At 38.9% G+C, this 14222-nt stretch overlaps 2 protein-coding genes across 2 annotated transcripts; one reads left to right on the top strand and one right to left on the bottom strand.

Moving 5' to 3' along the window:
• Positions 1-269: 269 nt before the first annotated feature.
• Positions 270-6656, bottom strand: LOC106654380 (proton-coupled amino acid transporter-like protein CG1139). The gene is made up of 9 exons (XM_014374196.2): positions 6304-6656; positions 3477-3572; positions 3283-3381; positions 2607-2879; positions 2373-2457; positions 2021-2293; positions 1768-1946; positions 1513-1682; positions 270-1275 (listed from the first exon to the last, which is right to left on the bottom strand). The coding sequence occupies exons 2-9, from the start codon at positions 3530-3532 to the stop codon at positions 1034-1036; spliced, it is 1377 nt and encodes a 458-aa protein (XP_014229682.1). The 5' UTR covers positions 3533-3572; positions 6304-6656; the 3' UTR covers positions 270-1033.
• A 4305-nt stretch (positions 6657-10961) lies between these two features.
• Positions 10962-12977, top strand: LOC106654372 (odorant receptor 67c-like). Its single transcript, XM_023463632.1, has 8 exons — positions 10962-11135; positions 11215-11334; positions 11395-11777; positions 11839-11946; positions 12038-12128; positions 12203-12339; positions 12688-12820; positions 12904-12977. Exons 1-8 carry the CDS (start codon positions 10968-10970, stop codon positions 12964-12966), a joined length of 1203 nt encoding a protein of 400 aa, XP_023319400.1. The 5' UTR covers positions 10962-10967; the 3' UTR covers positions 12967-12977.
• Positions 12978-14222: the final 1245 nt, after the last annotated feature.

The following is a 14222-nucleotide window of genomic DNA, read 5'->3' as shown; positions in this document are numbered from 1 at the left end:
AGAACAGAAACAGCTCGCAGCTGCTATTAAAAGACGTAAAATTGAAAATCCTCCCGATGCACAGGAGGCATCCCTTGAAAATGATGTAAGTATATCCTGAAAAATCATTGATGTTCGAGATATTTTAACAACCTGAGCATTGATTGACAAAGTTATTTTACAATAACAAACGTTAATGTCGATCCAACCTGAAATTATCGATTCCGTTGTTTGCAAAGGTATATTAACATTGCAAATAAACGACAGTCCCATCGTTTAATCATATGAAATCCATTTATTTTTGAAATATATATACATTTTCATTCGTTATGAACGTATTACCAGATAGTTTCATAACTCGGATAAATGGCCATTCGATTCTAAAAATAATGAATTCCGCAAAAAATCTCGTTCTCTTCTCTGTATATAATCCATTGACAAGCTTGTAAATGCATATTTTTCAATTTATATAATATTGCGTATACACGTCGTTACTTTCATGAGAGTGTGTGTTTGTGTGATATATAGTAATAATATTTATAATATACGAAAAACGAACTACTTAACAGCTATATAAAGGCCTCTCGCCTTAAAAATTCTTATAAACTAATTTTTTCTTCGTCACATAAATTCGAAAACAAAAATTGAATAGTTATAACGCCTTTTGCTACTTCGTTGCTCGGTGCGTTTGACGCACTTTGCGCAATAAATAATGAGAGTGATTATAATCTTTCTTGAATATTATTTGTAACGTCTTTTTTTGACGCAATACAGTACATATACAACTATGCAGCCCTGCTCGTGGAGCCCGGCCCGATTTTTTTTATTTGCTTATTACAAAAGAACAATACAAATGTGCTCTTCCTTAAGGCTACTCGCCACGTATCGATTGTTGCGTTTAGCACTTTCGTAATATATTTTTATTTATATTTATTTTCTTTCTTTCTTTTTTTCCTTACAGGCCAACAACGGCGACCAACAAGTCGTCGCATCAGCAGCAGCGGCAGTGACAGTGGAAACCTCTTCACTGGAAACCTCTTCACTGGAAACCTCTTCACTGGAACGAGTGAACGATGTCGACCAGGCTGACGTACGTGCCGACGATCAGTCCGATACAGCCGAAAATGATGATGCCGATGTCCTTGAGCAGGACGAGCTTGAAGCGACCAAAATTGTCGGGGTAGAGGACGCAGATCTCGATGATGGCCGGGAAAGCGATGCCGAGGGCGGACAGGCACAGGGCGCCGAATAGAGAGATGAACAGGCCCAGACGCGGCACGGCGATAGCCAGGATAACTGCGTGCATGAGAATGAAGTGTTTTATTATTCGTTTCTTTTCCACACGTTGTTTGATGAAAGTAAGCAAAGAAAACTATAACTTATGGTAATATTGAAAATAGCATAGAATAACGAGAATAATAAAATTTGTTCAAATTCATATTATTCATTGATGTCGTCTTGTGTATTATTTTCACTATTTTTTCAAGTCTAGTAAATATTTGGATAAAGATTATTGATTATGAAAATACGTACATGTTAAAATTGTGACCCCTGTTCTACAAACGTATTCCCACAGTAATTTGTTTTTCTTCATACGATGTTCAATATAGGTCGTCCACAATATTTCTACAGGTACGTAAGCTTGCAGCGCGTAAGTAATGAAAATCGCAATGGCGAACATCACCTTTATAGCTTGAGCCATTCTAAAAAATTATTATAAAAAAGCAATTTAAATTTTTCACTCTCGTTATAGCCAGTCTAAAATATTTTATAATGATTGAAACTCACGCATCTCCTTGAGGCAAATTCAACGTGATGCTACCGTCGGCATCCGCACCGTACTTAATATATCCGAAAAATCCAACGATGATGTACAGAAGAACTATCACAAACATTCCTATATTAAGCACGCCAAACCAGCCTCGAAAATTTTGCGGAGTCTTCATGTTGTTTTCCAGCGCAATTATCTATCGACAGATGGGATATTTTTTATATAAAATGAATCATGAAAACCAAGAATGACGGTGGCAACTCGACTTACAACGCCGACTGCTTCCAAAGCGAACAACGTGGTTCCAAAGTAAAGCGAAAAATTTCTCACGGAGCCGAACAATTCCCTCTCGGATATCGAAGGTAAATCGTCGAAAACGTAGGCCAGTATCATTCCCAATCCGACGAACGTAATTATGTTCGCAAGCGTTGAAAACGGAGCCAACAGCTTGAGATTTCGTACGTAATTCATCAAGATCAGTGGGAGCAACAATATCAACATGTGATATTTAATGTCTATTGGCGTAGTGTAGTAATCAGCTACCTAAAAAGAAAGGACAGTCATTTATTAAAAAAAAAAAAATTAAAATTTGGGATGAAAGAAATTATTAAGATCTACGAACCTGCTTGATGTTCGTTGCTACGAATACAATATACACACAGCATATTCCCAGTTGATATACAATCAAAAAGCTGTCGACGAAAACCCTGAGGATACAAATAGTTTCATGAAGAAAACCTCGAGATGAGCATCGATCGTATTAAGCAATAATAACGAGTGGAAGAAAATTTTGAGTTTCTCTCGTCATTATTATACAAGCGGGAGTAGCGTTTATAACTTTTTACGTTTTACTTACGGAGCATACTTGGCTAGCGGCCTGAAAATCGCAGGGCCTTGCTCGAGTGCCACTTTCATGCTCTGCGGGTAATTGAGAATAGGAACTTTTAGACGTTTGCAAAGCTCATACTGAGCCTTCACAAGTATATGAAGACAGTACGTACATAAGATGCCGATCAGCACCGTGGCAACGGTGCCCGTTACCAGGCCACTGTTGCAAAACGCATTGGGCATCGCCAGGATGCCCGTGCCCAGGCTACCCTTCAACAGATGTATCAGTGTCTCGGTATTTCTGCAGCAAAAAAAAAAAACAATGGTTCGTAGATTTCGAAATACGACAATATCGTGTTATACAGTCATCGATAACGTCGAGAGAAGAAAATCAGTGTCACGAAGTGTGTGCTACGCACACGTACAGGCAAACATAATTACACACGGGCGGGCACGATTGATTCAATGTCAGTAAGTCACTAGGCTTGCCGGACGAAGTACTTATCCGCACTTATCTACTTACTCGCGCGGTACATGCGTACAGAGAGCTATATATATGTGCTACATGAGCATTAGACGCACTAAGAGGTATTATGTTACAAAATTTAATTGCCATTGTCTTGAAAAAAGCTGGATATTGCTTAATTTTCCTACTTCGAAATGAACAAGGCTTTGATAATATTTATCAATTTATTTTTTCTTACGTTGTGGGATGTGGCCTATTTCGATGCTTATGAGGATCGTACTCGGGCGACTCCAAACTGCCTGGCACCTGCTCGGGCGCTTTTCCACCGGCGGGCAGCCTGCAAATAAACATTATTACATTTTTTTAATTAATAACTCGCTTGGTCATTGAATGAATGTAAATTTAGTCGACATAAAATAATGAAAAACGTACTTGAGGGAATTTTGCAATCCTTGCATCGTCACAGCTTCTCCGTTTTTAGTCGCCATGTCGCGAAAGTAGGTATTGGCTTCGAGTTCAATCTGATAACTGGTTGAAGCATTTACAAAGATTAGTTATAAAAAAATTATTACATTATTAACAATTTTTCCCAAGAACATCCAACTATTATTAGCGTAATGAAGTGCCAATAACCTCAATACTTTGGAATTTTTTCGCAAAATAGTTATTTCAGTAATTAATAAAAATCATAATGTTGTAATACGAAATTTGTGCTACTAAAATACGATTGTACCATTCAAAAGCATGCCTGTTAATGCGGGCAATTTGCTCACAATCTCTTCCATTACACGTGCCCCAATTCCATCGGTAATATTAGCCGATTTCCTTAGCCCTTTGAGACTTAATAAATAAAAAAATCATCAAGAAATTAAGGTTTTACAATATTAATTGAATTTGGCCAATGTCGCGAATTAAAAATTCCTGGCATCAAGCGCCACATAACACATTCAGACTCGAATTAATAATAATTGAAGAACAACCGTGTCGAGACACTTCTTAACGATTGTTTTTTTTTCTTCTTCTTGTGTTTTTTTTTATACACGTTCGCGTGCATCATGATTTTTTTTGCCGACGGATCTCATCTTTCAAAGGATTCCATGCGTTCGGAGCCTTTTCCATTTGACAAAACGTTTGACCTTAATGCAGCGATTAAGATCAATTTGTAAGGCGCATACATTTCACTTGAACGTGTACACACTTGTTAAATTGGATTTTTATTGGTCAATCGTAAATCCTCGCGACGACTTGTTCACTGGACTTTTTCCATTGCTATTGTACGTTCGATTATACATCTATATTATGCTCATTGACTGCGACGCGCGAGCCTCTCATTCAGTTTTGGAAAATTTATCGTTTGTGCCTCTTCCCCACTCGCGACGAATCTCTTTGTGAAAAAAAATTTGCCGCATGCATTCGATCTTTGCGGAATTTTATCTCATCGCTGAGAGTGTGAGAGAGGCTCAGCGCCATGAACGTGCGATGCGTCGAAACATAATATTTTTCTACAGATTAGTTTTATCGTGTGCAGGAATATATCTCTTTTTTTTAATGAATAAGATAACAGTATCAAATTTAATTAACACCTAACAGAAAGCTGGCATTCTTACGCGACTCAATAGCTCTTCAGCATAAACTGGAGGTATTTTATAACACCGATTTTCAAGGTCGACAGAAAATTCGATCTTTTGTGTAGCGTTGCATTTTCGAACGAGTAAATTCTCTCTGCTGCAACGACACGAAGTGAAAATATAAAAGTATATAATATGGCAAAGCTTGAAAAGAATTGCATCGAGTGGAGGTGAGCTTGATTGACTTTTTTTCAAATTTTTTAATTCAATTTTTATCGATACACTATCTGCGCTCCGCGCGACACAAACACTTATTACTTAGACCGTGATCGAGGAGATACTAAACCCAAGGTTAAAATGAAAACTTTCATACGCGTTTTCCGGATTTTCCATTGAATATTTTTTGAAATAACACGTTTGAAAAATTTTATTACGCTCTTCTATACTTAGGTATCTGCTTAACTCCGAATTCCCTTGATCATTGTTAATTCAATGAATGTGCACGTTGAATTGCGACACAGATACCTACTCCCCATAGGACGTATCGCGTTTCCGAACGATACCTAGGGAGCTCCAGCTGATCTCGATTGACTTTAGCAAAAAATCAATTCTACATTTAGACAGTGTACCAGTTATTAACGTCGCGAAGTAGAATAAAAAAGTCATTTTCGTTATCATCCTCGCGCGCGCATCACGGGACACACGTCGCGCAGTTCAGTTTCCGGGTGCATTTCCTATACACCGTTCTCGCGTTCTTCCGTGTATTTTTAGATACCTTCTTTTCTGTGGATATTAAATCTGTATTGTTCGTAGTTGGGAGAAGTTACATTCGTAATTTTTTTCTCATTTAAAATTCAATCAAAAGTTCATTGTACCAATCTACGGCACTCTTGCTCAATTACATAATTTTCAATTAATGCGAACTTGCGCGGAAAATGTCTCGATCGATGTTTACGAATGCTACACCGTCGTTGGTCCAGCCACAGTGCAGTAAACGTACACGCGCACGTTCGAAGTATATTACGTATGAATCGTGTCTGATTTCACTCGCAGGAATCCTTCTTAAACGTATTGTTTTTTTGCAATGTTTTTTTGCAGTCGTGTATCAACCAAGACAATTTTTCTGTTGCTAAGACGAATTGACGATCTATTTTTAAAACGAAAACACGTTAGATCGAGTGAAAAGTAGTATGTAGCTATTCTAAAATCGTTGACAATTGAACGATGATCGTTTCACAAAGCGTTTCCGATAGCGTCGTTTGTCGTCGTCGCAGTCGTCGTCCTCGAGGATTGAAAAATGTGAATGAAACCGGAAAATTTCCCCCATCGACAGTATTTAAAAAAAAAAACCGTTATCGCGAATTATTACGTTTCCCCAAAATGTTGTCAAACATTGACTTTCATTACGATTGTTTTACCTGGCATTAAACGTAAACGAGAATTTTTTTCGAATAAAGCAAACGATCTTAACTACAGCTCGGTAGTCTCTTCAAGTAGCAGAATCGATTGCGATATAAATCGGTAAGCATCGATGCAATATATCAATATATCAACGAGAGATTAATTGACTCTTTACAGGGGGATTAGTGACAAATACAACAAGCTTAGGAATGCTTCGATAAGAACAATTGATAATACATTCCATAGAAAGTTAGTATATTGCTAAAAAGCTAAACTAAACGAACACTCACCTTAAGTAAATGTATTTCAATTAAAAAATTGGCATCTGTAGTCTTGGAAAATATACGTAATTTTTTCGGGTGGATGATGTAAATTTTCTATGAAAATACGTGGAACACGCAGACGATCACTTTTTTTAGAAGATGGCACTTCACAGCCGCGATAATGAAAAACGATCGATGATGAAAATCGCAATAAACCAATCTCTAATCGTGACGGTCAAAAGAAAAAAAAAGAAGAAAGCGCGAGCAGTCAGAAAGTGAGCGGCGAAAAAGCTCGGCGAGATGTTCGAGAGATCCCGGCCGCCTCTCGTCTGCGCCTAATGTGAGGAGGAAAAGAGTCGACGACGATGCCGCCTCGAGTGTCGCACGGCGGACTGAGCGATGCTCGCTGCTGGTGCACTTATTGAACTCGCAGGCTGCATATAAGCTCACCGCTCACCGCTGCAGCAGCTGCTGCTGCTCTCGAAATCGCTATACACGCACGTTTATCGCGTACGTGTATACCGGCGCAAACCAGCCTAGGGCTCGTCGTATGTAGACGGTGTATACGCTGCCGCGCATTAAGGCAAAACAAAAAATAAAGTTTGCCTGCGAGAGAGCGACCATGAAGCGATTAAAGCAACGCCATTATACGCGCGTTATAATAAGAGCTGCTGATCGAGCTTTCAACGCCCCGAACGATCTCGAGCTCGCTCACGATTTATCGGACTTTCCATTCCGCGCGACCGTTAGCGAGTCGGCTTTTTTGCTCATTGATCGCGTCGATAAAAAGTAATCTCATTTTCCCGTATCGCTTTCCAAACTTTGCGCGCTCGTCTCGAGTCGACACGCAAAAAAGCTCATCATCGCGCAATTCATACTCGAATCAAGCACACTCGTACACGCGTACAATAGATACATTACATCAAACTTCAAAGTCGAGACACGGATCGTCCGCAGCTGCCCTATATTAGCGCATGGGTCAAGTTCCTTCCCGGGGTTTTTCCTTTCGTTTCGCAAGACCATTAACGCAGCAGTAGTATTATAACCACAATGACTTAAACACGCACAGTACGTCCGTACGTCCATAACGGTCATATACGTATACCTTGTTTAATAATGCATATGCAGCGCGGTGCATCGGCCCTCTTCTCTCTATCTGCTACATCGACCCGCGCTCCCGTTTAGATCCTCGATACAATACAACTTGGAATATATCGCGCGCGCGCGAGCACGATAAGCAATAGAAATCCATTAAATCCGGCCGCAGAAATTATTGCAACAACAAAAAGTACATAATTGCCGCGGCTGCAGCTCGTGTGCGCGCGTCACGCGACGATCGCGAAAGAGTCTTGCGAGCATGAATTTTACCAGCTTCTCTCACTCGCTCTTTCTCTCTTTTGCCCTATTATAAACGTCACTCGATGTACTCTTGCGTGAGTTGCGCTGCAAGCTCTCGTATATGTATATGGGTACATGCATATATTATAGTACCGAAGCGAAAGCTATAGACGAATACAGACACGTTTTAAGTCGTATAATACTGACTCTCTCTCTCTCTTTCTGCGTGTGACAGAGACACAGACCCACGCGCGAGCGAATGATTCTATTTCCGAATGCGCGACTGCGAGTGCATATACAGATATATATCTATACGCATATATAACGCAGTCTCGCATATGCTGCTGCTGCGGCGGCGGCGGCACGACGGCGCGCGTTGACCGTATAGTCTGGTATTTAGGGTGAATGGAAAAGTACCGGGGTCCGATCTGCGCGTGCAGCCCTATCGAGCTGCTATACTTCTCTCGGTATATATGTGCGTGCGCGCCATCGAGCGCGAGCGCACTCGTGTGATCAGTCCGTCGTCGTCGTCGTCGTCGTCGTCCGTTATAGTCTGCAGCCGCCAAGTTCAAAGGCGTTAGCTGCGTGCGAGGGAGATGCACATCGATGCGATCATATAATGCGCGCACGCATACACACGACAAATAATTTAAAGCGCGTGCATCGAGGATGGCTCCGTTATACGGCGCGACCGATGAAAATAGATTATACTTCGGACTTTACGTTTTGTTAAATACTGCTCTTCGCCGAGCTATGAGTTATTATAGATAGATAGAGAGAGAGAGAGAGAGAGAGAGAGAGAGAGAATGATAAATAGATCTACTCGTTTACATGCTGCTAAAAAGCCCTGCCGTATATTTACGTATTAAATACGTTTATCTATTTACCATCGCTTTATGATCCGGCGCAGGTAAATCGAGCTCTCCGTTATATCCATGCGCTAAAGCTCTTACGTGCGCATTACTTACTTGAGTGTGTGCGTGCTTGCGCCAACACATTCAAAGCCCCCCCGCATGCGCTACATACATACCTATATACAGCTCTTCCGAACTTTCCGGCCAGCTCGCGCGACTCAATTCGGGCATTGATCATTAATCTCAAGAGTATGTGCAGTGCGAGGCGGCTATTTGTCTACTTGTGCGGCTAATCGAATTATGTGCAAACTTGAGAGCAAATACTTGAATGATTCAACGATTATTGGCAAGTGGCTCCGGTAATTTTCCCATTATGAAGGAAATCGCATGCAGACCGTTGCCGCCGCTACTTCTTCCTCGGCTTGTGTCTGCATCCGTGTGTGCCTCTGCTTTGTGTTTTTCTTTTCCTTGCTGTTCTTTGACTAAATTCAACACGGGCAAGGTGACGAAAAAGCTCGTGGAATTGCTTCGGCGTTTCTTCGAGATAGACTCGAGCCGCTCCGGCCGTCGATTACTTCTTCCTTTTCTTTTGAATTTTATTTACCGCACGTTAGGCCTTAACAATCTTGTAGCGCACCCTCTGCTCGAAACACGGAGACTGAGGCAGTCTATTATGTATGTGTGAGTATCGATTCCGCACTGCGCATGCTCTTTTCCCGACTATATAAAATCCATCATCCAGAAAAGCTCGCATTAGCCCCCCATGCTTGCACTACCTTAGACCCTATGTAAACTTTTAATCGGAACCTGAATCAGACAATTCTTTTCATGAGAACAATTGTTAATTTCTACTATAATTATGTTATGCAGTACGTATTTTTAAAATATAATTTTTAAGCGATAATGATTAATTTTTACCATATCGCGATTCTGCGAAACCTAGGCAAGAATCGGATTAAAAATGCTTCAAATAATTAATTCTGAGCCGGCGGAAGAAGTTTTTCCTTTGACTTTACAGGTTTCTGTAACTTCATGGGTCAACGATATATATAAAAATAGATAAAATATTCATTGTGGACATTTAATAGTATATTATTCAAGTTTCAAGGTAGAGTTGAACGCGTTTATATTCACGATTTTTCCACAGCTTGTGCAATTCATACGTGATTAGCTAAAATTAATTTGAACTTCAGTAATTTTGTGAGAATTTTTTTCTAATATTTAAAGATCAAAATGATGATCTTCGATGCACTTTTTATGTAAATCTACAAAATTTCTTCTTTATCGACAATGAAAACTTAAATCAGTCTTACTTCTAAGATATCTTACAAAGTTCATAAAAATGCTGCACAGTAACTAAGCCAAGGAAGATCGCATCGGTCGCAGTAAAAGATTTTTGTGAAAAAAATTCTTAAATTATAAGCGAAATTTATGGCTTGCACTGGTTACAAAGTTGGTGAATATGGCAAGTCATTGTTGCATAGCACCACATTAGTACATTGTGCGATTAGATGGGATTACAGCAACATCGTCGATGAGATTTTTGAACTATATATAAGTTCCAGCCTCACACATTCTCATGTAGCCTGAAAGTAAGAATATTCCAAAGTCGTCGAAAAATTGCTCGAGTAGGATCGACAAGTAGGTGATCTATCTCCGTACTTGATGCCGAAACATGATGCCGACTCATACTTTGCCAACGCTTATGCTTTGTTACATAAGGTAGTACATATGCGGTACTTTTAATTTCATTTCAGTTTTATTTACAAAAAATCACAAACGGGTTTTACATCTTGCATCTGATGTCATACCCATGCTTTACAAGGATAAAAAAGGCACATTCGTCGTAATATCCCTTTAGTATTTTCCAAAGCCTTTCAAACTTCATTACAGACGCTGTTTTAGGTATTCAAGGTGTAAAATATCATGAAAATACGATACTGGGTCCAAAAACTAATCTTTAGCATCTACCCCAACTTGTAGAATTTAAATCGTTTTTGAAAAAAATCCTCGAAAAAAACATGAAAATTTATAAGTGTTATTTAAGAGTACAAAAATTAAGATAGATATATATTTATTCAAGCAGCAATTTCATGTGATATATTTTTGTCGCTGTTAGATAATTATGTTACGCAATAAACTTGTCAAACTTATTGTCGATCGTATTCATTGGTACCTCGATTCCCTATTGAATATTAACGATAAATACAAACGCATCATGTAAACTAACTCCTATATTTGTACTATAGTCTCGAAAATTATCTATTGACAAAGCAATTAACTTTATCGTAAGAAAAAAAAATCATACTGTAAAGACGCATTGATCAACTTTAATGTGAAAAAAAAAAATGGAATTATCATCGATAAGTATACCAATTGACTCGTTCTTTTGTTCTGCGTGCAATGAGAAATAATTGAACTCGCAAATCTGTCAGAGCTGCAAGGAATAAAAAATGACACGTCAAGTTTTATGAAGATAAGCGTTAAAATTGTTTAAAAATGTCAGGAAAATTCGAATCAATCGAGGAATTTTACGATCAACCTTTTTTCTCGTTGAATAAATTTACTTTTCGAATGTCGGGATGGTGGCCCTTTCAAGAGACCAAAAAACGGCAAATGATTTGGAGTTTCGTATGGTTTTGCATCGTCACAGTCGTCGTCCCAGAAGTACCTACCATAATAACCAAGCATTTCTATAATAACTTAATGACTCATGATGATTTTTAATTTACACACTTGTGCCCAGGTAATATATCTAATTCAAATAATCAAGGATTTGACGAAAGTAATTGAATGTTTCATGGCGCTGACAATTACCTACGCTGCATTCACCATGGCGTTCAATGCCTGGCACAACAACGACTCGGTATTAAATGTCAATTTTTTCCATAGATCCTTTCTGAAAATACCCTTTTCACTCCTATAGCTGAAAAAGATCCTCGAGCACATCCACGCGAACTGGGAAGATTTGCAGGACGAGCACGAGCTGCGAATATTCAGCGAGCGCGCGGCCGTCTCGAGACTCTTGAACGTCATTTACGCCCTGATGGTGTTCTACAACATCATGATACACACGGTTTCGCCGCTGATACCGCCGGCCGTCGACTGGTTCGTCAGCGGCAACTGGTCGAGACCCGAGAAAAATCTCCTCGAGGTCGAGTATCTCGTCCTCGACCCGGACGAGTATTACACGCTGATCTACGTTCACGGGGCCCAGGCCGGCTTCCTCGTCGTCTTCGTCATCGTCACCTGCGACACGTTTTTCATGACGATAACTCAGCACTCGTGCGGCATGTTCATGCTTTTGGGGTAAGTTTTTTCCTCTGCCGCTGTTTCGAATGCACTTTCATGTTGAAGGTGGAAATTGCAGGTACAGAATTCGCAAGATGGACGAAGACATTTTTGAGAAGCGCTGCAGCAGCTCTTACGCTACGAGAAGGGTCAAAGAAATCGTTTTTTACCATCGGGACTGTCTCAGGTTGCAATAAAAATTTTTAATTGTTCACTTCCAAACATCGAATCCAATTATAATTATATACTCCTCACGAAACTGAATCCTTTTTACACAGATTTACTCAACTCTTGGAAGCAACTATGAGTGTCATGTTTTTATTTCAATTGTTCCCAACTGTAATTATGATTAGCGTCGTTGGAGCTCAAGTAGGCATGAATTCTATAGTTAATTAAAAATAAACACGAATCAATCATAAATGATTCTTCCCGACGTACTGCAGGCGATGATTCGCGCCAAGGCAATTGAAGAATTGATCAAATTCGGATTCATATTTATTTCGATGATATTTCGCTTGTTCTTCATTTGCTGGTGCTCTCAAAATATCATGGACAGTAGCCTTGCAGTAATGTCATATTTGTAAGTTAATCCTGAACATTTTTTAATTCGGTGTTATCGATATCGGTATCGATAAATCTATACCTACACTGAATCGATCATATCGTTGAATCGCTAATTGATTTCGGTTGCTTAGGTTTGTATTTTAAAATATTTAAAAATTACACAAATGAAGTCGCATCAATTACCTACAATATTAAGATAAATTTTCTTTCAAAATTTTGCCACCCCCTGCCTTGCCGCCCCTACGCCATGGAGCGGCGTCGGTGGCACTTTCAGTAATCCAGCCCTGCTGTGATCTAATATTTTTCATTTCGCGGGGGCCCTCCACATTAATCCGCCTTCAATTGGCCTTCAAATAATTCTTAGAACAAATACGAGATGGTACGAGTATCCCGAAAGCACGAAAAAATTGTTTACACTGATGTTCATGAGATGCGCCAAGCCTTCTTACCTGACGGCCGGCAATGTGTTCACTTTGAACTTCGTTACTTATGCAGGGGTATAGTAAAATACTAATTATATTTTTCTAACAGTAAGATGTAAATTTTGTAACACAGCACCTTTTTTTCATTGTTATTACAGATGATCAAAACTTCAATGTCGTACTTGACGATGATTCTTCAAACGCAGGAATCAAATCTCTAACGTAGTGATCAAAAAACTTATCGTTATTTAGATAAAATAAATTCAAACTTGAAATTACAAAAAATAGCTATACACATATTTTATACTTCAATTGAAAATTTACACATAAAACTTACATTCTTGTACGAGTAAAGTATCGATCGATCACATGCAATAATCAATTCTTTGCCATAAGGTAAGTGCATGATTCAAAATGAAGTCAAAAAAACACTTATTTCACTTTCGGTCAACAATACACATTAATTTACCCAGTCAAAAAGAAGAAGGAAAAATAAAGCCAATAGGGTTTTTGGTGGGTATACGGAAATGTCGAAATTGGCTGCGGACGTCGAAAAACACCATTAAAAAATTCCCGCGCCTCCACAGCCTGAGATTGTATCGCTTCGAGTGATTCATCCGCACAGTAAAGCCACAACATTTTGAAAGTCATTTCTTTTCGATCAAGATATAAAATCGAAAAGATTGAAAATGTGATGATAAAAAGCGGTAACTTTTCGAAAAAAAATAAAGTAAAAAAACTACGCGTGAACCCAGCTGCACTTTATTCTCGCCAGTTGTCAGGTTTAAAACGTTGTTACGAAAGAACGGATCACTGGTTTTGATTAAAATATATGAATGAAAATAAGAAGCATATATATTTAGGATGAAGTTTTTTGACAATGAATTATGAGCGGTTTCTTAATTATTTTTTTTAATTAATAGCTGAACTGTTCGTACCAATGTACAATGAAATTTCCATGTAACGAACATATATAAAATGATGCCTCACTCGATGAATTTTTCAACACAAATAGAGGATTGATTAGACAGGATTGATTCGTAGTATTGGCAGCGATTATTATGAAAAAACGCATTAACCACGCGATCGGAATTGATCTTTTCGTCAAGCTGCTAAGTAAGAAAAAAACTCTATACCTGACCCATCGCACACATAGGAAAGGTATAAAATTCTTATGTGTGCATGTTAAGAAGTGCTTTGCGCGTGGAAAACTGAAACTTCGAACAACAATAATGCAAGAGTCAATTTTTAAGTAAGGGCCGGAGACAAAAAAGAACTGGAAAAAGGGAGCATTAAACAAATCATTTAAACGTGGGTTTAAATTATGACATTGATTATAGTTCGTATTTACAGTAGGCTAGCTGAATGACTTAAAAAGTCGTTGATATCATTCTTCATATTAAGCTTTATGGAATAGTTGAAATAGCCTACACGTAATCTCCAACATGAAAGTTTGATACATTATTGTTGTTCTGTG

This window comes from Trichogramma pretiosum, unplaced genomic scaffold (assembly GCF_000599845.2).
Source record: "Trichogramma pretiosum strain Unisexual culture from Peru unplaced genomic scaffold, Tpre_2.0 scaffold47, whole genome shotgun sequence".
NCBI classification, from domain to species: domain Eukaryota; kingdom Metazoa; phylum Arthropoda; class Insecta; order Hymenoptera; family Trichogrammatidae; genus Trichogramma; species Trichogramma pretiosum.
The sequence above is the reverse complement of the archived record's forward strand: the minus strand, read 5'-3'. Positions and strand labels throughout refer to the sequence as shown.